Here is a 25171-nt window from a genome sequence, read left to right on the forward strand (position 1 = left end):
CGGTCTGTAAAAGGTTCGCCATCACTATCTTCGTGGTTCCTTGATTAGGCTGTTGGATAGATGGTGGTGGTGGTGGAGGAGGAGGAGGAGGAGAGACATGGATGGATAAGAGGAAGGTCCCAGGTGCTCTCCGAGCTGGGTGGTTTTCTTGCAGACCTTTCATGGCCCAGCTAGGTAACATCATCAGTGTTAGGAGGGAGTGGGGAATTGCCAACGGCTTGCCCTGTCAAGTTATGGTAGGAATATTCTTGATGGTTCTTTGACTGGGCTGCTGTTTACTTGTTGCCAATGTGTGTGTCTTGAGTTGATAGTTCCTTGATTGCAATATTGCCCTGACAGGGCCAGCCATTGGTACCTAAACAGGGAGCAAATCCCACTCCCTTCTGCCACTGATGATGTTACCTAGTCAGGTCATGAAACGTCCTCAAGGAAACCACCAGGCTCAGAGGGCACCAAGGACCCCACAGTTCAATCCTGAGCTACAAATAGGCTCTTCTACTGTTGCAATTGATTAGGAATAAAGGGATCTGGAAGATCTCTATCTGGGCTTAATTGTGGCCTAGCCAAGGTGGGATGGGGACGGGCCTTTCGACTTTCCACTTCAGGAAGACTCAGCTGGGATGCTAAGCCCATCCTAGAGCCCAACAGGCTGTGGGGAAAAGCTGGGTCCAGGATAAATCCCGGACAGAGCCGCTCCAGTTGAAAGCTTGGTCACTTCCTTTGGGATCAAATCAAGAAGAATCTTTTCAAAGAATTAGTCAAAGACATCATTTTATCCAAGGTTACCTGTCAGTTTAAAAAGCTGCCTCCAGAATCCTGATATTTCGCCAATATGGCTTCCTTTCAACCATCCCTCCTTCAGATGTTCTCTGGCACGGGGGTCCCAAACCCCACCCCCCCCAGACTGTGGACCAGTACCGGGCCACAGCGTGCCAGCAGCCGGTTCACACAAAGAAGCAAAGCTCCATCCGTGGGATGCAGGCAGCACACAAAACCACACGCTCTCCGGTCCGCGGAAAAACCTCTCTCCATGTAACGGGCCTCTGGTGGTGCCCAAAAAGTTGGGGACCTCTTCTCTAGCATGAAATGGCACTTGAGCTCTTTCAACCTCAAAAGCCTTTAATTTAGGAGGGAACCTTCAGGACTGGTGGTCCTCGACTTACGACCATGTCATAAGCCATCCGGTGTCACTTATGTGGGAATTGGTGCTGCTGTGTAAATTTCTTAAAATAAAATCATTGGGACCGGAATTACGATTCTTAATCGGGGCTCTGGTTAATTGATTCTCGACTGATTTTATGACTTTTATCACGCCACGGTTGCTAAGTGAATCACTGCAGTTGTTAAGTGAATTGGGCGACTGTTGATTGATTTGGCTTTCCTTGTTGGAAGCCAGGTGCAAGAGGCCAGAAATGGTGACCCGAGATGCTGCGATGCTCATAAATACATGCTGGTTGCCACGTTGCCTGAATTTTAACGTGTCTGAGGATGCTGCGATGGTCATTAAGTGTGAGGACTGCTCGTGACTTTTTTTCCAGTGCTTCTGTAGCTTCGAATGGTCACTAACCATGGATTTATCCTGGTTAAAGTATCCTGGCTCATGTGACTGCCATTTGTGACCTTCTCAGCCATCTTCACTTGTACTGAGATGGTATAGGTCACAGGTCTGCAACCCGCGGCTCCGGAGCCGGGTGCGGCTCTTTCAGCCGTCTCCTGCGGCTCCCGGTCTTCTGCCATGTGCAGTCCCCCCAAAAAAAGTGGGACTAAAAAAAGTTCAACCAATCAATTCAAATATGCAGGGTAGGTGCATATCTCGCCTTGGCTCCACTCTTCAGTCAAACCCTGTTCTGCGCATGCGCGCATGTACGCCCATGCGCACACATTTTTTGCGGCTTCCAGTTTTTCCTTTTGTGAGAGAACCGGTTCCGAGTGGCTCTTTCACAGTTTCAGGTTGCTGACCCCTGGTATAGGTTCTCCTGCTTGAGCAGGGGGCTGGACTAGAAGACCTCCAAGGTCCCTTCCAGTTCTATTCTATTCTGTTCTGTTCCGTTCTTTCATTGTTCTATTCTATTCTAATTCTATTTTTATTCTATTCTACTCTATTCAATATTCTGTTCTATTCTAATATTCTATTCTATTCTATTCCCTATTCTATTCTGTATTCTATTCTAATCTGTTCTGTTCTACTCTATTCTAATATTCTATTCTATTATTATATTCTTATTCTATTGTATTCTGCATTCTTTTTTCTATTGTATTCTGTTCTGTTCTATTCTATTGAGCAAAGTCAGTGGGGGAGCAGGATTTGCTTAATGGCCGCACGATTCATTTAACAACTGCAATGATTTGCTTAACAGCCATGGCAAAAAAGGCTTGTAAAGTCAGTCACGACTCACTTAACAAAGCCCTGGGGGCAGGGGGGCGCGCGCTGAGCAACGGAAACTCTGATCCCAATTGTGGCTTTAAGTCAAGAATTGTCTGTGGTCCCCAACATATGCCCACAACGGAGCCCAAAGTTTCCGTTCCTAAGGAAGATAATTGTTAAGTGAGTTTTGCCCTCATTTTATGACCTCCTTTGCCACCGTGAACTGAATCACTGCAGTTGCTAAATTAATGACATGCGTTGACTTCGCTTGTCACAAGGTCGCAAAAAGGGGAATCACATGATTCTGGGACGCTACAACTGCCACAAGTACATGCCAGTTGCCAAGCATCCAAATTTTGATGATGTGGCCACGGGGATGCTGGAACAGTCAAGTGTGTAAAACAGCCGTAAGTCCCTGTCGTAACTTCAAACAGTCACTAAACAAACGGTTGTAAGTTGAGAACTATTTGTACCTCTACAATGTTTCCACAGAATGAGACATTTCTCATTAATCTACTTGGACATATATGCAATTTTTCTATTGGCTCCAGGCTTCTAGCTTAATTATTATTATTATTATTTTAAAAAAAGGAAGAGACAGATCAGAAGTCCAGCTTGGTTTATTTTGTGTAAAACAATCCAGAGCAGCAAGTTGGTCGCTTTAACCTCCAAATTAAATTGATGTGATCAGGCGGTACAAAAAAAATAACAACCCACAAGGCTTTGTCGAAAGGGGCCGTCCTTTCCCACCGCCGTTTCCGCTTCGAAAAGACAAACCACAGGGATGAAGAAGCAGGTAAGGAGAGTTGTGAGTCTTGTGACACATCTTCCTCACAAGACGGGCCGAGATTCAAGGGCCCGGACGTTAGAACCGGCGCACGAGTCAAAACGGCAGTAATATACTGAAATAAGTTAGTGATACAAAAGGTTGGAAGGGACGTTATTTACAAGAGGTACAAAAGGAGAAATCGGCACGACAGTCGTGATGGGGAGGGAAAACTTTGGGAAAGACGAGAGACGCACTCGAGGGTAGAAACTGCAGCCTTCGGACAGAACGGGGTTCAAAGGCGTCTCGTAAGCGCAGAAGTCACTAGCATCGGCCCGTTTCCAACAGATGACGGTTAATGGGAATCCTGGCTGAGCAGAGGGCCAGGCAAATGAAGGCTTAAGGCCACCAAAACTGTTTGCCTTCATTTGAGGACTTGCCAAGCCCTTCCGGAAAGAGGAACTGATTTGAAATGCCTGGCTTCTCGGCCTTCCACTAAGGATCTGAAGACACAAGCCAACGGTTGGCTGCCTCTACAAACACAGCCCAGGGCAGGATTCTAGATTTCTTGGCATTAAAAACTTTGGTTTAGATAAGGAGGACTGCAAGAAGCACCCTGCATAGGCCATCTCGTCTTATCAAAATGGCCGCCTGACAAAAAACGGAATTTAAGAACGGACTCGTATCCGCTGGAGAACTCCTGGGACAAAAAGCCGAGCCCTCTCAGGCGGAAGGTGCTCACCGTGGATCAGAACCAGGTTTTCCCCTAGTTGCGGTTTGATGCCCACGGTCTCCGATCTAGGTGGGCATCAAACTGCCCCCTCTGTGGGGGAACCCCTGGAACGGACGAGAGCCATCTTTGCATAGGTGTGTTGGGAGGTGTCTTTCAAAAAAAAAGAAGGTGGTTCTCAGGTCAACAGAGGATAGAGCTGTGGTCCACCTTTCGACATCTCTCCGCCTTGTCCTGAAGACCATCGCTTGCGCCCCCACCCACCCCCGCCACTCAGTGGCACGGCTGGGACAGCATCGACTGCTGGACCGCTTTCTGCAGAGAGTGTCTGGTCACCAGGAGGCGGACCACTTCCTCGTTCCGCTTGGTCAGCCGCTTGCGAGCTTGGTCGTGAGTCACCATGGTCATATCCCAGCCGTTCACCTGCAAGAATTCAAGAGTGGTTTTATGGTAAGCCTCAAGATCAAAACCTGGGTATTTCATGGCCACCACCACCCCAGGCCACCTTTGGCTCTTTGGCTGTCCCTGTCTCGCCTGCATGGATTGCTTTTATTTTGAGAAGGAGTAAAAAAAGATGTCGAGACTCTAGAAAGAGTGCAGAGAAGAGCAACAAACAGGAGGGGGGTGACTGGAGGGAAGGAGGAGGAGGAGGAGAAGAACGAGGAGGAAGGAGAAAGGAGAGGAGGAAGAGGAGTAGGAAGAAGAAAAGGAAAAGAAGAGGAGGAAGGAGGAAGAAGAAGGTGGTGGAGGAGGAAGAGGAGGAGGAAGAAGAAGGAAGAGGAGGAGAAGAAGAAGAAGAGGAGGAGGAGGACCTATGCCATCTCAGACAAGTGACTGTCTAGCCTCTTCTTAAAAACTTCCAGTGACGGAGTGCCCACAATTTCTGGTGGCCAGCTGTTCCACTGGTTAATTGTCCTCACTGTCAGGAAGTTTCTCCTTAATTCCAGATACAAAGGACGGTTGCAGGAATTGGGAATGTCTAGTTTAATGAAAAGAAGGACCTGGGGTGACATGATAGGAGTCTTCCAGTATCTCAGGGGCTGCCCCAAAGAAGAGGCAGTCAAGCTATTCTCCAAAGCACCCGAAGGAAGGAGAAGAAGCAACGGATGGAAACTCATCAAGGAGAGAAGCAACCTAGAACTAAGGAGGAATTTCCTGACAGTGAGAACAATTGTTCAGTGGAACTCCTTGCCTCCAGAAGTGGTGAATGCTCCAACACTGGAAGCTTTTACGAAGAGACTGGACAACCATTTGTCTGAAATGGGATAGGGTTTCCTGCCTGAGCAGGGGGTTGGAGTAGATGACCTCTAAGGTCCCTTCCATCATCATCATCATCAATTTAATAACTGCGGTGATTCCCTTAATAACGGCGGCAAGGTCGTGAAATGGGGCAAAAGCTCATTGAACAACTGCCTTGCTTAGCAACAGAAATTTTGGGCTCAATTGTGGTTGTAAGTTGAGGACTATTTTTGAAGGTGACTATGTTTTTTTAATGTTATTTTTTTTTTTTTTGCAATTTACAGGTGTGAGTGCATGCATTCCTATCATCCTTTGCAACCCAATTGCAACGGCCCATTTTCTCCTATAGCCCCTTGGTGAAATTAGCTGCCCACCACATTAAGACCACTGCATTTCCTGCTCCGTAAGTAGGTAAATAAATGAATCAGAAGGGCACACGTATCTCTGGACTTTATGGACTCTTCAGAAGCGCTATGTTAGGACGCTGAGCTTGTCGATCAGAAGGTCGGCAGTTTGGCGGGTCGAATCCCAAGTACCGCGTAACAGAGTGAGCGCCTGTTACTCGTCCCAGCTTCTGCCAACCTAGCAGTTCGAAAGCACGTAAAAATGCAAGTAGAAAAATAGGGACCACTACGGTGGGAAGGTAACGGTGTTCCGTGCGCCTTTGGCGTCTAGTCATGCCGGCCACATGACCACGGAGATGTCCTCGGACAAGCGCTGGCTCTTCGGCTTTGAAACTGAGATGAGCACCAGCCCCTAGAGTTGGAAACGACTAGCAGGCATGTGCGGGGGAACCTTTACCTTTTAATAATAGTCAATTCCCTCAAATAAAATATATATCAAATTTAGAAAATGTCTACCTCCGTTAAAAAAGTGACTCTGGGCTCTGTGGTAAATAAGAGGCTCTGTTGGAAAAAAGAACGATGTTTTGCTCATGGTGTTTTGCTCACCTTCTTGCAAAGAAGAGTCCCCGATCGTTTTGCCCAAAACCAGAAATGGTTTGCTAGCTAACAAACCCTTTCTGGTTTGGGGCAACAATGGATCAGGGACTCTTCTTTGCAAGAAGGTGAGCAAAACACCATGAACAAAAGATTGTTATTTTTATTTTTATTATTATTGTTAAATTGATTTGCCACCCATCTCATTTCAAAGCGACTCTTAAGTGCATTGAATTCAATTAATATAATTTGAAGCCCCAAATTAGTCTAGAACCCCTTCACAACGGCTCACCAAAAGTGATTTGTTTCATAAAAACGTGAGAATCAGAACAGGCACTGCGGCTCCTCCTGATTTTTGCGACACCGTGAACAACCCTTCTTCCCAAAGAGAGCAAACTGTATTAAAATATAATTTAAATCCTGCTGTCCTAGTTCCGACAAATGCAGTGCTTCAAAGAACTTCAAGGCATTGTTTACCTTAAACAATCTTTTATTATAATTGCATAGCTTCGGCAGGTACATATTAGAAGCCAGAATTCTCCTCCCCTGGACACCTCCTGTCAAACACAATTCCCTCCCTTAATTGAAACGTCCTAAATCACATTCTCCAATTCGTTGAAAAGGCAAAGTTTCCCCTCCTGTTTAACAACCCGCCAAACTCTTCTCTTTATTACAAACAGTCTGGAGATGCGTTCTCCCTACTCCCCCCCCACCAACGTCCACTAATTCTAGCTCTAAAAGTAATATACGAGTTAAAAGAAGGCTACATCTCCCTATGTGGTCAAGCAAGAACATCCGATGTTAGCAGCATTGAGACACCTGCATCAGCCCAGCCAAGTCCCCAAATTCCGGGGGAGTGAGCTAATAATAATAATAAAAATCTCCATCAATTTGGCTTTAAAGACACTGAGGGAAGGGGAGAGCAGGGCAAAGCGTCCAGCTGGCCCTTAATCAGAACAGAATTTTACCTGCATGATTTTGTCGCCGACTTGAAGCCCAGCCATTTCTGCCGGTCCACCTTCTGTCACGCGAGTGACATATATGCCCTGGAGGAGGGGGAAAAAACAGGAGGTGGGGGGGGTCACTGCCTGGATGATCTCTCATGAAACTGTTCTCCCCCCTCCCCCACAGGTTGCTTACTCTGTTGCCCTCTTTCTCCAGCCATTGTTAGACATATAAATAGGATGGGAGGTTCCGTTTTATGTCATTTTATTTTTATCCGGTCTTTATTCTTTTTAATTAGGTAGCTCAAGTTGGGGAACCCGCGCCTAATGCTCCTGCACCCTACTATTTTTCCCACAAAAAAACAACCCTGTGAGGTGGGTTGGACTGTGAGAGAGAAGGACTGGCTCAAAGCCACCCAATTTGCCGTCAGGTCTAGGGGTGGGTCTAGAACTCGCCGTCTCCTGGTGATTGGCACAAAATCGCTCAGTTCCTGCCTAAAATGGAACTAGAACTCCCAGTCTCCTACTGATTGGCCCGAAGTCACCCAGCTGGGTATCAGGCCTAAGGCAGGACTAGAACTCACCGTCTCCTGGTGATTGGCCCAAAGTCACCCAGCTGGCTTTCCTACCTAAGGTGGGACTAGAACTCACCGTCTCCTGGCGATTGGCCCAAAGTCACCCAGCTGGCTTCCCTACCTAAGGCGGGACTAGAACTCACCGTCTCCTGGCGATTGGCCCAAAGTCACCTAGCTGGGTTTCAAGCCTAAGGCGGAACTAGAACTCACCATCTCCTGGCGATTGGCACAAAATCACCCAATCAGCCTTCCTGCCTAAAACGGAATTAGAACTCGCCTTCTCACTGTCTCTTGCTGATTGACTCCTAAGAGCTGAAGTCCAGATATCTTAAAAGTTGCTAAGGTTGGGAAAGACCAACTCAGGCAATCATTCTGTCCTCTTTTTTTATATATACAGGTAAGTCTGTGACTTAACAACCATTCATTTACAAACGTTTGTAAGTTCAAACTTACAACGACAATGAAAGAAGTGATTGTTTTTCACACTTACACCCATTACAACATCCCCATGTTCACATGATCAAAATTCAGATGCTTGGTGACTATTATTATTATTATTATTATTATTATTATTATTATTATTATTATTATTATTATTATTATTATATCCATCCCTAAAGGAGGCTCCGTGCCAACCTTGTCTGTCTTGTCCTCCGAGAAGGGATTCTGAGCAGGATCCTGGTCGATCCCACCTCCGATGCTGAAGCCCAGGATGAGATTCTCGCCTTGACGGAGTTTGTGGATTTCAACCCTTTGCTAAGGAGAGAAAAGAAGAGCCAAATCTGAGCGCTCACCTATGACTCCATCACAGCTCAAAACACAAGCAGTGTGGTCTTGAGTGCTACAGAGGGCGTCCCTGACTTACGTTTTGTTTAGTGACCGTTCAAGGTTACAACGGCATTGAAAAAAGGGACTTACGACCTCTTTTTACAGTTACAGTTTTTACCGTTGCAGCATCCCGGTGTTCATGTGATCAAAATTCATATCCTTGGCAACTGGCATGTACTTGTGACAGTTCCAGTGTCCCGGGGTCGCATGATCCCCATTTGCGACCTCATGACAAGACAAGCCAATGGGGGAAGTCGGATTCACTTAACAACCTTGCGGCCAAGTCTCCCCTTGCCGGCCCACTTCTTCTGAGGTCTCTTCTACAGCCAGGCCTGCATTTCTCAGTCACAGGCCTTTCTGGAAGGCCATAGCTCGCTACTCGGCTGCTTAGGCCTTCCAGAAAGGCCTTACTGCAAAATGCAGGCCCGAATGCAGCTGCAGAACTTCGGCCCCAGAAGAAGTGGACCGGCTGGGTGGTGCTGGAGGTGAGATAAGGCCTACCCCAGAAATAAGACCTAGTGCCTCTTTTGGAGGCCAAAAAAAAAAAAGAACCCGGTCTTATTTTTGGGGAAACACAGTAGGTAACTTTAGGACTGGAAGGAAATGGGGTTTCTGGAGTGGAGGAGGGCAATTGTGGCAAGAAAAGTCGTCAAATGAGACAAAACTCACTTCCTTGACAACAGAATTTTGGGGCTTGATTGTGGTCGTACGTCAAGGACTGTATACGTAGTCCTCAAGTAACAGCCATTAATGAAGACCACCCATCACCGTCGTAACCTATGACCATTGTAAAACCGACTTCAATTCTGGCCCTAATTGTGATGGTTGAAGTTGAGGACTATATCAATTTTATATATAAACTTGAAAAATAAATAAAAATAAAAACACCCCAGGAAAACAATTGAGGGAGTACAGGTAGCCCTTGACTTACTACAGTATATTTACTGATCGTTCAAAGTTACGACGACCCTGGAAAAAGTGACTGATGACCATTTTTCACATTTACAACCGCTGCAGCATCCCTCGTGGTCACGTGATCAAAATGCAAACACTTGACAACTGACTCGTATTTATGACAGTTGCAGCATCCTGGGGTCATGTGATCCCCTTTTCCAACCTTCCGAAAAAGTCAACGGGGAAGCCAGATTCACTTAACAACCGTGTTACTAACTTAAGCACTGCAGTGATTCACTTAACAACTGTAGCAAGGAAGGTTACAAAAGGGGGCAAAATTCACTTACCAATCGTCTCACTTAGCAACAGAAATTTTGGGCTCAACTAAAGTCGTAAGTTGAGGGTTGCTGTGTCCGGGGTCACGTGATCCTCTTTTGCGACCTTCCGACAAGCAAAGTCAATGTGGGAAAGCCGGATTGACTAACTGAACAACAGAAATTTTGGACTCAACTGTGGTTGTAAGTCGAGGACTACCTGTACATTTGTAGCCCAAGACATAAAAAAAATAAATAAAGAGGCAGTCAAGCTATTCTCCAAAGTGCCTGAAGGCAGGAGAAGAAGCAACGGATGGCAATTCAACCAGGAGAGAAGCAACCTGGAATTAAGGAGAAACTTCCTAACAGTTAGAACAATTAACCAGTGGAACTCCTTGCCTCCAGAAATTGTGGGCGCTCCATCACTGGAGGTTTTTAAGAAGAGGCTAGACAGTTTCTTGTCTGAGATGGCATAGGTTCTCCTGCTTGAACAGGGGGCTGGACTAGAAGACCTCCAAGGTCCCTTCCAGATTCTATTCTATTCTATTCCATTCCATATTCTATTTTCCATATTCCATATTCTATCCTGTAATTCTATTCTATAATATTCTGTAATATTCTATTCTATATTCTTCCATTCCATTCCATTCAATCCATTCCATTTTGTCTATTATTCTATTCTATTCTATTCTATTCTATTCTATTCTATTCTATTCTATTCTATTCTATTCTATTCTATTCTATTCTATTCTATTCCATATGAGCCTTGGTGGAGCAGTGGGCTAATGCCTCCTTAAGTAACACCAGCTGCCTGCAATTAGCACAGGTTCGAGTCCCACCAGGCTCAAGGTTGACTCAGCCTTCCGTCCTTCTCAGGTAGGTAAAATGAGGACCCAGATTGTTGGGGGCAATTAAGCTGACTTTGTAATAATGCCGCTTGGGGGGGGGGCGAAAGCCCTAATAAGCAGGCATATACATAAGAATGAAGGCTACTGCTAAGCTTGTAAGCCGCCCTGAGTCTTCGGAGAAGGGCGGGATATAAATAGAATTAAAATACAATAAATTATTATTATTATTATTATTATTATTATTATTATTATTATTATTATTATTATTATTATTATTATTATTAAAGTTGGAAGGGACCTTGGAGGTCATCTAGTCCAACCCCCTGCTCAGGTAGGAAACCCTATACCAGGGGTGTCAAACTCAATTTCATTGAGGGCCGCATCAGCATTGCAGTTGCCCTCAGGGGGCCAGGTGGGTGTGGCCTGGGTGGGTGTGGCCTACTGGGTGGGCGTGGCCAGCTCTGCATCTTTCGCATCAAGGGTGCCTATGGGGGCCTGGGCAGGACTGGGACAGATCTGAGGGGCTCTGGCAGAAGGAGGGTCTCTGGGCCAGGGCCAAGGCAGTGGGGGCCGTTCCCTCACTGTTTCCAGGATGGCTTCGCGGGCCACATGTAACCACTTCGCGGGCCGGATCCGGCCCCCGGGCCTTGTGTTTGACATGTCTGCCCTATACCATTTCAGACAAATGGTTGTCCAGTCTCTTCTTAAAGACATCCAGTGTTGGAGCATTCACAGCTTCTGGAGGCAGGTTAATAATAATAATAATAATAATAATAATAATAATAATAATAATAATAATAATAATAATAATAATAATAATAATAATGATGATGATGATGATGATGATGATGTTGGAAGGGACCTTGGAGGTCATCTAGGCCAACACCCTGCTCAGGCAGGAAACCCTATACCATTTCAGACAAATGGCTGTCCAGTCTCTTCTTAAAAACTTCCAGTGTTGGAGCATTCACCACTTCTGGAGGCAAGGAGTTCCACTGGTTAATTGTTCAAACTGTCAGGAAGTTTCTCCTTAGTTCCAGGTTGCTTCTCTCCTGGATTAGTTTCCATCCGTTGCTTCTTCTCCTGCCTTCGGGTGCTTTGGAGAAGAGCTTGACTCCCTCTTCTTTGGGGCAGCCCCTGAGAACAAGCTTAAATTGCTCTGGGGTTTTAGAATTCAAACAGAGAGGAGGCCCCTGCTACACAACACCCCAGACGTGAACAATTGTCAATAAGAAAGACCAAAAAGTCTTGGATAGTGGAATGTGGCAAGTTCTGGAGGCAGAATAAGAAGAGAAAGAGAAAGCAAAACAGAGCAAAATGCAAAGGCCGGCAAACAGAAATAGGACGACGGTGTCAAAAGAAAGCAGCGAGGTAGCATCGCTAGGAATAGAGGAGTTGGGGGCAGTCACAAAACATCTGGAGTGCCACTTGTGTGCCACGGGCATTGACAAATTTACCATCCGTCAACTGCTGATAACAACTGAATAACTGCGGCAAGAATGGTGGTAAAAGGGAGGAAAACTCATTGAACAACAGTCACCTTATTTAGCAGCAGTAATTTGAGGCTCAGCTGTGGTTGTAAGGCGAGGACTACCTGAACTTTGGGCCATCCTGCTGCTGCCTGACTTGGAGCCAGGCCAGGCTGTTAGAATCCCGCCTAGAGACATGGTGGCGCGGTGGTGAGAGTGCGGTATTGCAGGCTGACTCTGCCCACAGCCAGGAAGTTCGATCCTGACCGGCTCAAGGTTCACTCAGCCTTCTGTTCTTTGGAGGTCAGTAAAATGAGGACCCAGAGTGTTGGGGGCAAATAGGCCAACTCTGTAAACCGCTTAGAGAGGGCCGTAAAGCATCGTGAAGCGGTATATAAGTCTAAGTTCTATTGTTATTGCTTGCTTCCTTTCCTTCTCTCCCTCCCTTTTCTCCTTCCTTCCTTGTCATGGCGCAGTGGTTAGAATCCGGCATTGCAGGCTGACTCTGCCCACTGCCAGCAGTTCGATCCTGACCGGCTCAAGGTTGACTCAGCCTTCCATCCTTCTGAGGTCGGTAAAATGAGGACCCAGATTGTTGGGGGCAAATAGGCCGGCTCTGTAAACCTCTTGGAGAGGGCTGTAAAGCATTGTGAGGCAGTAAGTCTGTAAATAAGTAGGTAAGTGTGGAAGGGAGGGAGGGATGGAGGGAAGAAGGGAGGAAGGAAAGGGAAAGAAAGAAAGAAAGAAAGAAAGAAAGAAAGAAAGAAAGAAAGAAAGAAAGAAGGAAGGAAGGAAGGAAGGAAGGAAGGAAGGAAGGAAGGAAGGAGGAAGGAAGCAAGCCATGGTGGCGCAGTGATTAGAATGCCATATTGGAGGCTAACTCTACCCACTGCCAGCAGTTCAATCCTGACCAGCTCAAGGTTGACTCAGCCTTCCGTCCTTCCGAGGTCAGTAAAATGAGGACTCAGATTCTTGGGGGCAAATAGGCTGACTCTGTAAAGAGAGGGCTTTATGAAGCCGTACATAAGTCTAAGTGCTATTGCTATATATAATAGTTGGACATTTTGAGCCCCGTACACGGAGGCCAGACGTGCAAAAGGATGCGGAAGGCACCAAGAATCCTGTAGCCCCCAACGGAAGAGTTATCTATCTATAGGACAGCGGGGAAGACCACCAACCCCCCCCCGCTACAATTCACAGAGACCCTTTGTCCCCAGTTCATGTGGGTCAGACAAGAGACTGCCGCAAGGACTGTGGGCACTCTGTGGCATCCTAACCATCAGGATCAATTGGGTGTTTTGTTTTGTTTTTGCAACGTGCCCCCTTTCCCCCCCCCATCTTCTTCTTTAGAGAAGATGGGGTTTTTTTCCTCCCTCCCCCCACCCCCGGGAGGCCAAATATCTATTTAAGAAGAAGCTGGGGCGGTGTTTTTTTTTTGGCTTCTTGTAAAAAAGGACCCATTTATGTGTTTCCTCCCCGGAGGCTCAAATAAATTGGGAACTGACTGGAGAGAAAGATAAAAGCAGACGAGGCCCTTGGCAGCACGGGCGGACGGACGGCTGGCAAATTGGAAGCATCTGAAACAAGACGAGGAATCCTGCGGGGGCATTTCAAACCAGATGGCTGCCAGAAGGGCTGGCAAGCGGCCGGCGTCCAGAATGCCAACTTTCCTCTCATTTTGGAGTTGGATGTGCTTTTTTTTTTTTGGAGAAAGAAAAAAAAGCTGGAAGGTGTCTCTCATGGAAGTCCAAGGGAGTAGAGGAATCTATTATTTAAAAAAATAAAGAAACCCTGAAGTTTGGGGGCATCCAAATCCTGCAAAACCGCTCGTCTTGAGGTACAAGACTTAAGATGCATAATAGAATTAGAAGAGAATTACAGTAGACTAGAAGAGAAGAGAATCAGAACAGTAATGTAGAAAATTAATAGAATAGAATAGAATAGAATAGAATAGAATAGAATAGAATAGAATAGAATAGAATAGAATAGAATAGAATAGAATAGAATAGAATAGAATAGAATAGAATAGAATAGAATAGAATAGAATATGGAAAGAATAGAATAGAATAGAATAGAAGAATAGAAGAATAAGAATGGAGAATAAGAATGGAGAATAGAATAGAATGGAGAATAGAATAGAGCAGAGCAGAGCAGAGCAGAACAGAACAGAACAGAATAGAATAGGGAAAAAGAATAAAAAAGGATAGAATAGAAAAGGATAGAATAGAATAAAACAATGAGGTAGAATAGAATAATATTAATAGAACAGAATAGAAAATAGCATAGAACAAATAGCATAGAATAGAATAAGAATTAAACAGAGTAGAATATATAGTTAGAATAGAATAGAACAGAGAATAGAATAGAATAGAATAGAATAGAATAGAGAATAGAATAGAGAATAGAATAGAATAGGAATTTTGGAATAGAATAGAATTTGGAATAGAATAGAATTTGGAATAGAATACTGTTCAAAGTTACAACGGTACTGAAAAAAGTGACTTATGACCGTTTTTCAGAGATATGACCATTGCAGCATCCCCACGTGATCAAAATTCAGATGCCTGGCTGGTTCATACTTATGACGGACGCAGTGTCCCGCAGTCACATGATCCCCGTTTGCGACCTTCTGACAAGCAAAGTCAGTCGGGAAGCCATATTCACTTAACCACAGTGTGACTAACTTAACAACTTAACTGCAGTGATTCACTTAACTGTGGCAAAAAAAGGTCATAAAACGGGGCAAAACTCAGTTAACAAATGTTGCACTTGGCAACCAAAAAATTTGGGGGGTCAGTTGCGGCTGCAAGCTGAGGACTGCTTGTAGAACAGAACAGAACAGCTTTATTTGGCCAAGTGTGATTAGACACACAAGGGATTGGTCTCCGGTGTTGTGGGAGAAATACTTTCTTAAAGAAATCTGTGCAGCAAGTGCCTTTTTAGGACTGTGGTGGTTCACCCTTGTAGGATAAGATAAGCCCGTTCTATCTTTAGCAACCGTATCAGCCATTTAGATACTGCAAAAGTTAAATTTAACAAAGAGGTTTAGAGGGTGAGACTCACCTATTCACTTTGTTTATAAAGCAGTGTTTTTACAAACTTGGCAACTTTAAGATGGGTGGAGCTCAATTCCCAGAATTCCCCAGCCAGCCTGCTTTAAGAGGGGTGGACTTACACTCCCAGAATTCCCCAGCCAGCCATGCTTTTAAGATGGGTGGACTTCGACTCCCAGAATTCCCCAGCCAGCATGCTTTAAGAGCGGTGGACCCACTCCCAGCCAGCCATGCTTTAAGAGGGCTGGACTTCCACTCCCAGAATTCCCTAGCCAGCGTGCTTTTAAGATGGGTGGACTTCGACTCCCAGAATTCCCCAGCCAGCATGCTTTAAGAGGGGTGGACTTCTGTTCCCAGAATCCCCCAGCCAGCCATGCTTTAAGAGGGGTGGACTTCCAGTCCCAGAATTCCCCAGCCAGCCATGCTTTAAGAGGGTTGTTGTTCCACTCCCAGGATTCCCCAGCCAGCATGCTTTAAGATAAGTGGACTTCAACTCTTGGAATCTCCCAGTCAGCATGTTTTAAGAGGGTTGGACTTCCACTCCCAGAATTCCCTAGCCAGCATGCTTTAATTCTGGGAATTGAAGTCCACCCATCTTAAAAGTTGCCAAGTTTGAAAAACATGGCTGTAATGTCTTTAGTACTCTTCTGCAATATTTCTCTTTTCTGGCCAGGATTCAACCTTCTCTCTGCTTCTCCCTACTTTACTGACAAGATAAGGGACCATGTCAGAGTGAAACTCTTGGCCTGGGACCACAAAAAGCCAGATTATAAGCCCCTATTTGGCCAGGAATGCTTAGGGATCACTTGATCTAGACTAGACCTGGACATTTTACAGTCCCCAAGCCACCTCCGGCCCTTTGGCTGTCCCAGTCTGGCCATGTGAGGTCATTAAAAATCAAATGTATATAAAGATACATCATGCACGCAGTACCATTACAGATAGTCCAATACATCTTGGACCCAGATTGTTGGGGGCAATTAAGCAATTAAGCTGACTTTGTAATAATGACGCTTGGGTGTGTGTGTGAAAGCCCTAATAAGCAGGCATATACATGGAATGAAGGCTACTGCTAAGCTTGTAAGCCGCCCTGAGTCTTCGGAGAAGGGCGGGATATAAATGGAATTAAAATTTTAAAAAAAACATTTGCAGGTACCAAGTTTGATTTATTTCGTTGTCAAACTTCTAAGAGAGGGGGTAGCTGGAGAGAAAAGCTGGCAAAATCAACTGAAAAACAGATAATGTAATCACTAAGGAAATCTTTAACTGGGTTATTTTAAAGTTTCAAATCCTTCAGGTAATGGGAGTTTTTAAGAGTTTCTCATGAATCCTGATTTTTATGATTTTCAGCAGCGGGCAAAGTAGTTCCTCTCTCCTTGCCCTCCAAGTGTGTATTCATTAAACAAATTTTAAGGTATCAACTGCCCCTCTAACAAAAGAACCAATTTGGATTGCGTCTCTCCCTAACAGCTCTTAATAAACAAATTAATAAAGCCACTTGTGTAAAATGATTTTGAGCTCTCTCCCTAATAGCTCTTAATAAATAAAACCACTCATCTACCAAAATAACCAATTTGGGCTGACTCTCTCCCTAACAGCTCTTAATAAATAAATTGATAAAAACCACCCATCTACCAAAATAACCAATTTGGGCTGACTCTCTCCCTAATAGCTCTTAATAAATAAATGAATAAAACCAGTCATGTAAAATGATTTTAAGAGGACTCTCTCCCTAGCAGCTCTTAATAAATTAATTAATAAAAACCACCCACCTATCAAAATTACCAATCTTGACTGAGTCTCTAATAGCTCTTAATTAATAAAAACCACCCACGTATCAAAATTACCAATCTTGGCTGAGTCTCTGATAGCTCTTAATAAATTAATAAAAACCACCCACGTATCAAAATTACCAATCTTGGCTGAGTCTCTGATAGCTCTTAATAAATAAATAAAAACCACCCATCTACCAAAATAACCAATTTGGGTTGACTCTCTCCCTAATAGCTCTTAATAAATAAATTAATAATAATAATAATAATAATAATAATAATAATAATAATAATAAGAAGAAGAAGAAGAAGAAGAAGAAGAAGAAGAAGAAGAAGAAGAAGAAGAAGAAGAAGAAGTTGGAAGGGACCTTGGAGGTCATCTAGTCCAACCCCCTGCTCAGGCAGGAAACCCTACACCATTTCAGACAAATGGCTGTCCAGTCTCTTCTTAAAGACTTCCAGTGTTGGAGCATTCACAGCTTCTCGAGGCAAGGACTTCCACTGGTTAATTGTTCTAACTGTCAGGAAGTTTCTCCTTAGTTCCAGGTTGCTTCTCTCCTTAATAAAACCACTCATGTAAAATGATTTTGAGCTGACTCTCTCCCTAATAGCTCTTAATAAATAAATTGATAAAACCAATCATGTAAAATGATTTTGAGCTCTCTAACAGTTCTTAATAAATTAAATTAATAACAACCACCCACCTATCAAAATTACCAATCTTGGCTGAGTCTCTAATAGCTCATAATAAATACAACCACTCATCTACTCACCGAGCTACTTTGGGCTCAGCCCCTCCCTAGCACCTGTTAAAATATAAATGAATAAAACCACCCCTTTGCCAAAATAATGAACTCGAGCTAAGCCTCTCCTCAACAGCTCTGAATAAATAAATTAATAAAAACTACCCATTTACCAAAAGGACCAATTTGAGCTGAGTCTCTCGCTAATAGCTCTTCCCTGAATTTTGCAGCCGGGTTGGTTTTTTACAACCTGGATTTTTTTTTTAATGTCTAACCTTTCGTATTACAGATATCAAATCATTTCTGTTTGTTTTAATCCCACAGGTAAGGGAATCAGCACCTAAGCACGCACAAGGTTTTGGGGCAAGCAACAACATTCCTCCGGTTGAGCTAACTAACCCAACGCATGATTCACTCCTTTAGATTAGAACAAAACATGTGTTTAATTTGCTGCATGCAGAAAAGCGAACACAACTAATCATAGCTCACACACGATAAAGTCCTTCCCGTCTCAAGATTGCAACACATTTCATTCCTCCCGGCTATTGCGTGAAGCAAACCAGACGGTCCCCCCACCCCCCCAGAGGGGTTTAAAAGAGGAAGAGATTGATCTGGTGCAGGGGGTCTTCCAACTTGGCCCTTTTAGCACTTGTGGACTTCAACTCCCAGAATTCCTCAGCCAGGATGCTTTAAGACAAGGGTCTTCCAACTCAGCCCTTTTAGGACTTGTGGACTTCAACTCCCAGAATTCCTCAGTCAGGATGCTTTAAGACAGGGGTCTTCCAACTCAGCCCTTTTAGGACTTGTGGACTTCAACTCCCAGAATTCCTCAGCCAGGATGCTTTAAGACAGGGGTCTTCCAATTTGATGACTTGTGGACTTCAACTCCCAGAATTCCTCAGTCAGGCACGCTAGCTGAGGAATTCTGAGAGTCGAAGTCCACAAGTCATCAAAGGGCCAAGTTGGAAGACCCCTACTTGTGGACTTCAGCTCCCAGAATTCCTCAGTCATGCACGCTGGCTGAGGAATTCTGGGAGTTGAAGTCCACAAGTCATCAAAAGGGCCAACTTGGAAGACCCCTGGCACGGGGCAGATCTGTACAAAACAAAACAACCACTTCACAACCGCGTGGCACACCATAGCAGAACAAACCCCTCAGGACAAGAGTTCAACGGCCCATCTGCCTTTAAAAGACGAAGGCCGCTCTTTCGAAGACAGCAAAATCCACATTTTGGACAGAGAGGACCGCTGGTTTGAAAGAGGGGGGGTCAAAGAGGCCATCTAGGTCAAGACTGAACAGCCCTCCCTCAACAGAGGGGGGAGGGGCACAACATCATCTATGTCCAGTCGACAGCACAGTCCTTTCAGCAGTTCCAAGATGGCTCCACACCCATTTGCACCACTCAGGTGACCCCGAGGGCACAGATAAACCTCCAAGCGGCCTCAATGACTCTCTAAAAGGAATGCAAACGACCGGCTCTCTGCAAGGAGTATAAATCCTTCCCTTCCCCCACCATCCAGTCAGAGCTGAAGAAGCTTCTGGGAGGAGAAGCGAAAGGTCTTCAAAGGGAAAACAAGAAAGTTCAGTTCCCTCCTGAAAAAAAAGGCATGGTTGGGACAGCCATGACCTGGATGGCTGAGAATCTCCATGGACGTTTAATGGGGATATGGAAAAGGGGCAGATTTCAGAAGGGAAAAAAGGAAAGCTAACCTGCCCCCACCCCTAAAAAAAAAAAAAAACCTCTAAGGAAGGAATTACGGGTGGTTCTCAACTTATAAGGACAATCCGAGCCCAAAATTTCCATCGCTAAGACAGTTGCTGAAAAAATATGGGACTAAAAAGTTCCATTTAGCTTAGGAGTAAATTTTAGATTGTTATAACTTAATTTTTTTTATTAGTTATAATAATATATATATTATATGGTATTATTATTGTATTAGTATAAGTTGAATACTTTTAGATTGTTTGTAATTATGTTATAGGCGGGTTAAAGTGCATTAAAAGAGCCTTGGTGGAGCAGTGGGCTAATGCCTCCTTAAGTAACACCAGCTGCCTGCAAATAGTGCAGGTTCGAGTCCCACCAGGCTCAAGGTTGACTCGGCCTTCCATCCTTCCCAGGTAGGTAAAATGAGGACCCAGATTGTTGGGGGCAATAAGCTGACTTTGTAATAATGCCGCTTGGGGTGTGTGTGAAAGCCCTAATAAGCAGGCATATACATAGAATGAAGGCTACTGCTAAGCTTGTAAGCTGCCCTGAGTCTTCGGAGAAGGGCGGGATATAAATGGAATTAAAATTAAAAAAAATATGTATTTGGTTATTTATATAGTTGGTTAATGTTAGTTAGATTATGATTATTATATATTTGTAACCCTGTAATCAGCTTTGGGAAGTGGGGGAGGGGGAGGGGGGTTTAGGGGTGGGTTGGGGATGGGATGATATTGTAACTTTTATAAAACTTTTCAATAAAAAAAAGACAGTTGCTAAGTGAGTTTTGTCCCATTTTACGACCTTGCTTGCCACCGTTGTGAAGGCAATCGCTGCAGTTGTTCACTTAGTAACCCGGTTGTTAAAAGTGAATCTGGCTTCCCCCTCCCCCCTCCCTCCATTGACTTTGCTTGTCAGAAGATCGCCAAAGGGGATCACGTGACTGCGGAACGTGGCAACCGTCATAAGTATGAACCAGTCGCCAAGCAGTCTGAATTTTGATCACGTGCCCACGGGGAGGCTGCGAAGGTCACCGCTGTGAAAAGCGGTCACAATTGACATTCAGTGCCGCTGTAACTTGGAGCAGTCATTAAATGAATGGTTGTAAGCAGAGGACTGCCTGTAAATGACTTTCACTCCAGACTTTGCTTATGGAGAAGGGTCCCAAAGGCGCTTTTCAAAAAGAACCGAAGAAGCTTCTCGGATGAGAAGCGAAACATTTTAAAGGAAAAAAAACCAAACAAAATGAGAAAGTCCTATTGGGGTGGGGTTTTTTTTTGGAAAAACACCTTTGGGACAATCGTAACAACTGAATACGGCATCCAGTTTTGGTCGCCACCATGTCAAAAAGATGTTGAGACTCTGGAAAGAGGGCAGAGAAGAGCAACAAAGAGGATCAAGGGACTGGAGGCTAAAACATACAAGGAACGGTTGCTGGAATTGGGAATGTCTAGTCCAGGGGTAGGCAACCTCGGCTCTTTTATGACTCATGGACTTCAACTCCCAGAATTCCTGAGCCAGAATGGCTGGCTCAGGAATTCTGGGAGTTGAAGTCCATGAGTCATAAAAGAGCCGAGGTTGCCTACCCCTGGTCTAGTCAAATGAAGAGAAGGACGAGGGGGGACATGATAGCAACCTTCCAGTATCTCAGGGGCTGCCCCAAAGAAGAGGGAGTCAAGCTAGTCTCCAAATCGCCTGAAGGCAGGAGAAGAAGCAACGGATGGAAACTGATCAAGGAGAGAAGCAACCTGGAACTAAGGAGAAACTTCCTGACAGTGAGGACAATTAACCAGTGGAACTCCTTGCCTCCAGAAATCGTGGGCGCTCCATCACTGGAGAAATTTTCTGACATTGAGAACAATTAATCAGTGGAAGTTGTGAATGGTCCAACACTAAAGGTAAAGGTAAAGGTTCCCCCACACATGCGTGCTAGTCGTTTCCGACTCTAGGGGCCGGTGCTTATCTCCGTTTGAAAGCCGAAGAGCCAGTGCTTGTCCGAGGACGTCTCCGTGGTCACGTGGCCAGCATGACTAGACGCCAAAGGCGCACGGAACGCTGTTACCTTCCCACCGGAGTGTCCCTATTTTCCTACTTGCATTTTTTACGTGCTTTCGAACTGCTAGGTTGGCAGAAGCTGGGACGAGTAACAGGTGCTCACTCTGTTACGCGGCACTCGGGATTCGACCCGCCAAACTGCCAACCTTCTGACTGACAAGCTCAGCATCCCAACCCACTGAGCCACCGCGTCCCTATGGTCTAACACTGGAAGTTTTTAATAAGAGATTGGACAAGCATTTGTCTGAAATGGTATAGGTTTCCTGCCTCAGCGTGGGGTTGGACTAAATGACCTCCAAGGTCCCTGTCAACTTGATGACGATGATTAAATTGCCCGAGGCTGCTGAAGACTCCTTGCAAGAATTAAAACATGGAAGTACAGGGAGTCCTCGGCTTACAGTCATTCGTTTAGTGACCGTTCAAAGTTACAACGGTCCTGGAAAGGATGAGGGAGGACATGATAGCAGTGTCCCAATATCTCAGGGGCTGCCCCAAAGAAGAGGGAGTCAAGCTATTCTCCAAAGCGCCCCAAGGCAGGACAAGGGTGGAGTTTGTCAATAGCCAAATAGCCTGGTGGACGACAACGTGAAGTATTAATGCCACTTTACAAGGCCTTGGTAAGGCCACACTTGGAATCCGGCATCCAGTTTTGGTCACCATGTTGTAAAAAAGATGTTGAGACTCTAGAAAGAGTGCAGAGAAGAGCAACGAAGATGATCAGGGGACTGGAGACTAAAACATATCAGGAACAGCTGCTGGAATTGGGTATGTCTAGTTTAATGAAGAGAAGGACGAGGGGGGACACGATAGCGTTCCAGTATCTCAGGGGCTGCCCCAAAGAAGAGGGAGTCAAGCTATTCTCCAAATGCTTGCCACCAGAAATCATGGGCGCTCCGTCACTGGAGGTTTTTAAGAAGACATTGGATAGCCTTCCATTGCAGAAATCCACCTGCTGGGAATGGTCGAGTTAATCTTCTTGCACAGAGTGGAAGCCAGGCAGTCCTCAACTTACGACCACGATGGAGCCCAAAATTTACGTCGAGTGAGAAGTGTTTCAAGGGAGAAGAAACTTGTCGAGTGAGTTTTGACCCATTTTACGACTTTCCTCGCCGCAGTTCGTTAAGCGAATCGCGGCGGTGGCTAAACTAGCAACCCGGTCGTTAAGTGAATCCGGCTTTTCCCCCCCCCCCTCCATTAACTTTCCTCGTCGGAAGTTCGCAAAAGAGGATCACGTGATACCCCCCCAACCACCACCCCGGGGACGCTGCGACTGTCATATAAGTGAGCTGGTTGTCAAGCAGCTGAATGTGAATCAGGTGACCAGGGGGATGCTGCTGCGATGGTCGTTAAGGGTGAAAAATGGCCGTAACTCACTTTTTTCCAGTGCTGTCGGAACTTCAAACGGTCGCTAAGCTGAGGACCAGCTGCCTTTAACCCCCGTCATGCCGGGAAATCAGCTGTACAAGATGCGAATCAAAACATCTCAAGGCGGGCTGAAGCGAGGACAGCGGCCATGATGAGGCGGGGTCTTCAAAGGGGGATTCAGTGGGGAGAAGAGAGGACGGAAGGGAGGCCCCAAGAACCCAAAGGCAGAACCCAGGAGATGTGAGTTCTAGTCCTGCCTTAGGCATGAAAGCCCGATGGGTGACTCTGAGTCCGTCCCTCTATCTCAGCCCAACCCAGCTGATGGGGTTGTTTTCGTGGGGGAAAAGAACATGAGGAAGGAGAAAGGCTGGGAGGGAGGAGAAAGGGAAGGAAAGATGGAAAGAAAGGCAGGGAGGGAGGGAGGAAAGGAGATCGGGAGAACAGAAGGAAGGGAGAAAAGGAGGGAGAAAGGAAGGAAGTGGAGAGGAAGAAGGAAGGAAGATAAAAGGAAGGAGAACGGGAGGAGGAAGGGAGAAAAGAAGGGAGGAAGAAAAGAGAAACGGATAAAAGGAAGAAAGGAAGCAGAGGAGGAAGGGAGGAAAGAGAAAGGGAGGAAAGGAGGAAGAAAGGAAGCAGAGGAGGAAGGGAGGAAAGAGAAAGGGAGCAAAGGAGGAAGAAAGGAAGCAGAGGAGGAAGGGAGGAAAGAGAAAGGGAGCAAAGGAGGAAGAAAGGAAGCAGAGGAGGAAGGGAGGAAAGAGAAAGGGAGGAAAGGAGGAAGAAAGGAAGCAGAGGAGGAAGGGAGGAAAGAGAAAGGGAGAAAGGAGGAAGAAAGGAAGCAGAGGAGGAAGGGAGGAAAGAGAAAGGGAGGAAAGGAGGAAGAAAGGAAGCAGAGGAGGAAGGGAGGAAAGAGAAAGGGAGCAAAGGAGGAAGAAAGGAAGCAGAGGAGGAAGGGAGGAAAGAGAAAGGGAGGAAAGGAGGAAGAAAGGAAGCAGAGGAGGAAGGGAGGAAAGAGAAAGGGAGGAAAGGAGGAAGAAAGGAAGCAGAGGAGGAAGGGAGGAAAGAGAAAGGGAGGAAAGGAGGAAGAAAGGAAGCAGAGGAGGAAGGGAGGAAAGAGAAAGGGAGGAAAGGAGGAAGAAAGGAAGCAGAGGAGGAAGGGAGGAAAGAGAAAGGGAGGAAAGGAGGAAGAAAGGAAGCAGAGGAAGGGAGGAAAGAGAAAGGGAGGAAAGGAGGAAGAAAGGAAGCAGAGGAGGAAGGGAGGAAAGAGAAAGGGAGGAAAGGAGGAAGAAAGGAAGCAGAGGAGGAAGGGAGGAAAGAGAAAGGGAGGAAAGGAGGAAGAAAGGAAGCAGAGGAGGAAGGGAGGAAAGAGGAAGGGAGCAAAGGAGGAAGAAAGGAAGCAGAGGAGGAGGAGGAGGAGGAGGAAGGGAGGGAGGAAAGGAGGAGGAAGGAGAAAGGGGAGGGGGATGGAAGGCTCTCTGGAGGACCCCAAAGAAAGGGGAAAAGCTGCGGGCACTGAAGGGGAAAAAAGCCCCGCCAGGAAATCTGTCCCGGGACTTGCTCAACCTCAGCCGCTTTCAGACGGCCGGATTTTTTTTCCATTCCTCCCCTCCAAAAGGCCGGCAGGTGACTAATCACAGGCTGGAGTTAAAAGTCCACCCGTCCTCAACTTTGCTAAGCCGGAGAGCCAGCGCCTGCCCGGCCAGGCTGCGGGGTCCCGTTCCCGGCAGGTTGTGGGGACGGGGCTGCCTCCTCGGGCTCCTCTCCCGCCCCCAACAAGCCGGATTTCCCCTCCCCCTCCCTCCCTCCTTCCACGTGTGGACCACGCCCGCCCGCCAGGGTTCCCTTCCCCACGCCGGGAAAGCCTGACACGTATCTGCCGGTCGTGGGAACGGGCTGGAAGGGGGGGGTAGAAGGCGCAAACGAAACCCAGAGCCGACGCGGAAAAACAGACACACACACACCCCTCCCGAGACCGCCGCCTCGAGGGCTTGGGACCCTAACAACCCATCACCCTCTCCCGCCGGCCGCGGAGGATGGGCTTTGTAGTCCGACGGGGGTTGGGGTGGGCTCGGGCGGGAAGGTCGGCTTACCACCACGGCCGTGACGGGCTGGCCCGGGATGTAGGACATGGCTCCGGGAGTCTTCGTCGCCCGGCGCTGAAGCCGCTCCGGTCGCTTCGCCTCCGGCGGAACAAAAGCGGAGGGAGCGGGGCGGCGGAGCCACGCCCCTCGCCCTGTCAGGCCCCGCCCACCGCCCTGTCAGGCCCCGCCCCTCGTCCCCGCCGGCCCCGCCCCCTTCTCCCTCTTCCTTTCAAACCCCTCCTCCTCGGAGGGGGGGTTAACGCAGTGGGCGGAGCCTAAGCTTTTTTTTATATTTTTTTTGTCCCCTCTCCCCAGGACGTGTCCACGTTCCACAGGAAGGAAATCCGGCGACGCTCTAGGCCTCTGTCATTCTCGACGGCTCCAAACGCCTCAGACGCAAAAGGGCCATCGAGGGCAGGGGAGGGGGGGGAGAGGGTGTTGCCAAGACTCTATGGAAGGCGCGCGGAGAGAACGGCCGCGACGTCTGAG

At 46.5% G+C, this 25171-nt stretch overlaps 1 protein-coding gene across 1 annotated transcript; it reads right to left on the reverse strand.

The window, feature by feature from the left end:
• Positions 1–2969: 2969 nt before the first annotated feature.
• Positions 2970–24844, reverse strand: TAX1BP3 (Tax1 binding protein 3). Its single transcript, XM_083379895.1, has 4 exons — positions 24692–24844; positions 8194–8313; positions 7007–7084; positions 2970–4284 (listed from the first exon to the last, which is right to left on the reverse strand). The coding sequence occupies exons 1-4, from the start codon at positions 24728–24730 to the stop codon at positions 4135–4137; spliced, it is 387 nt and encodes a 128-aa protein (XP_083236021.1). The 5' UTR covers positions 24731–24844; the 3' UTR covers positions 2970–4134.
• Between the last annotated feature and the right edge of the window lie 327 nt (positions 24845–25171).

The sequence above is a fragment of the Vipera ursinii genome (genome assembly GCF_947247035.1).
Source record: "Vipera ursinii genome assembly, chromosome: 1".
NCBI lineage: Eukaryota > Metazoa > Chordata > Lepidosauria > Squamata > Viperidae > Vipera > Vipera ursinii.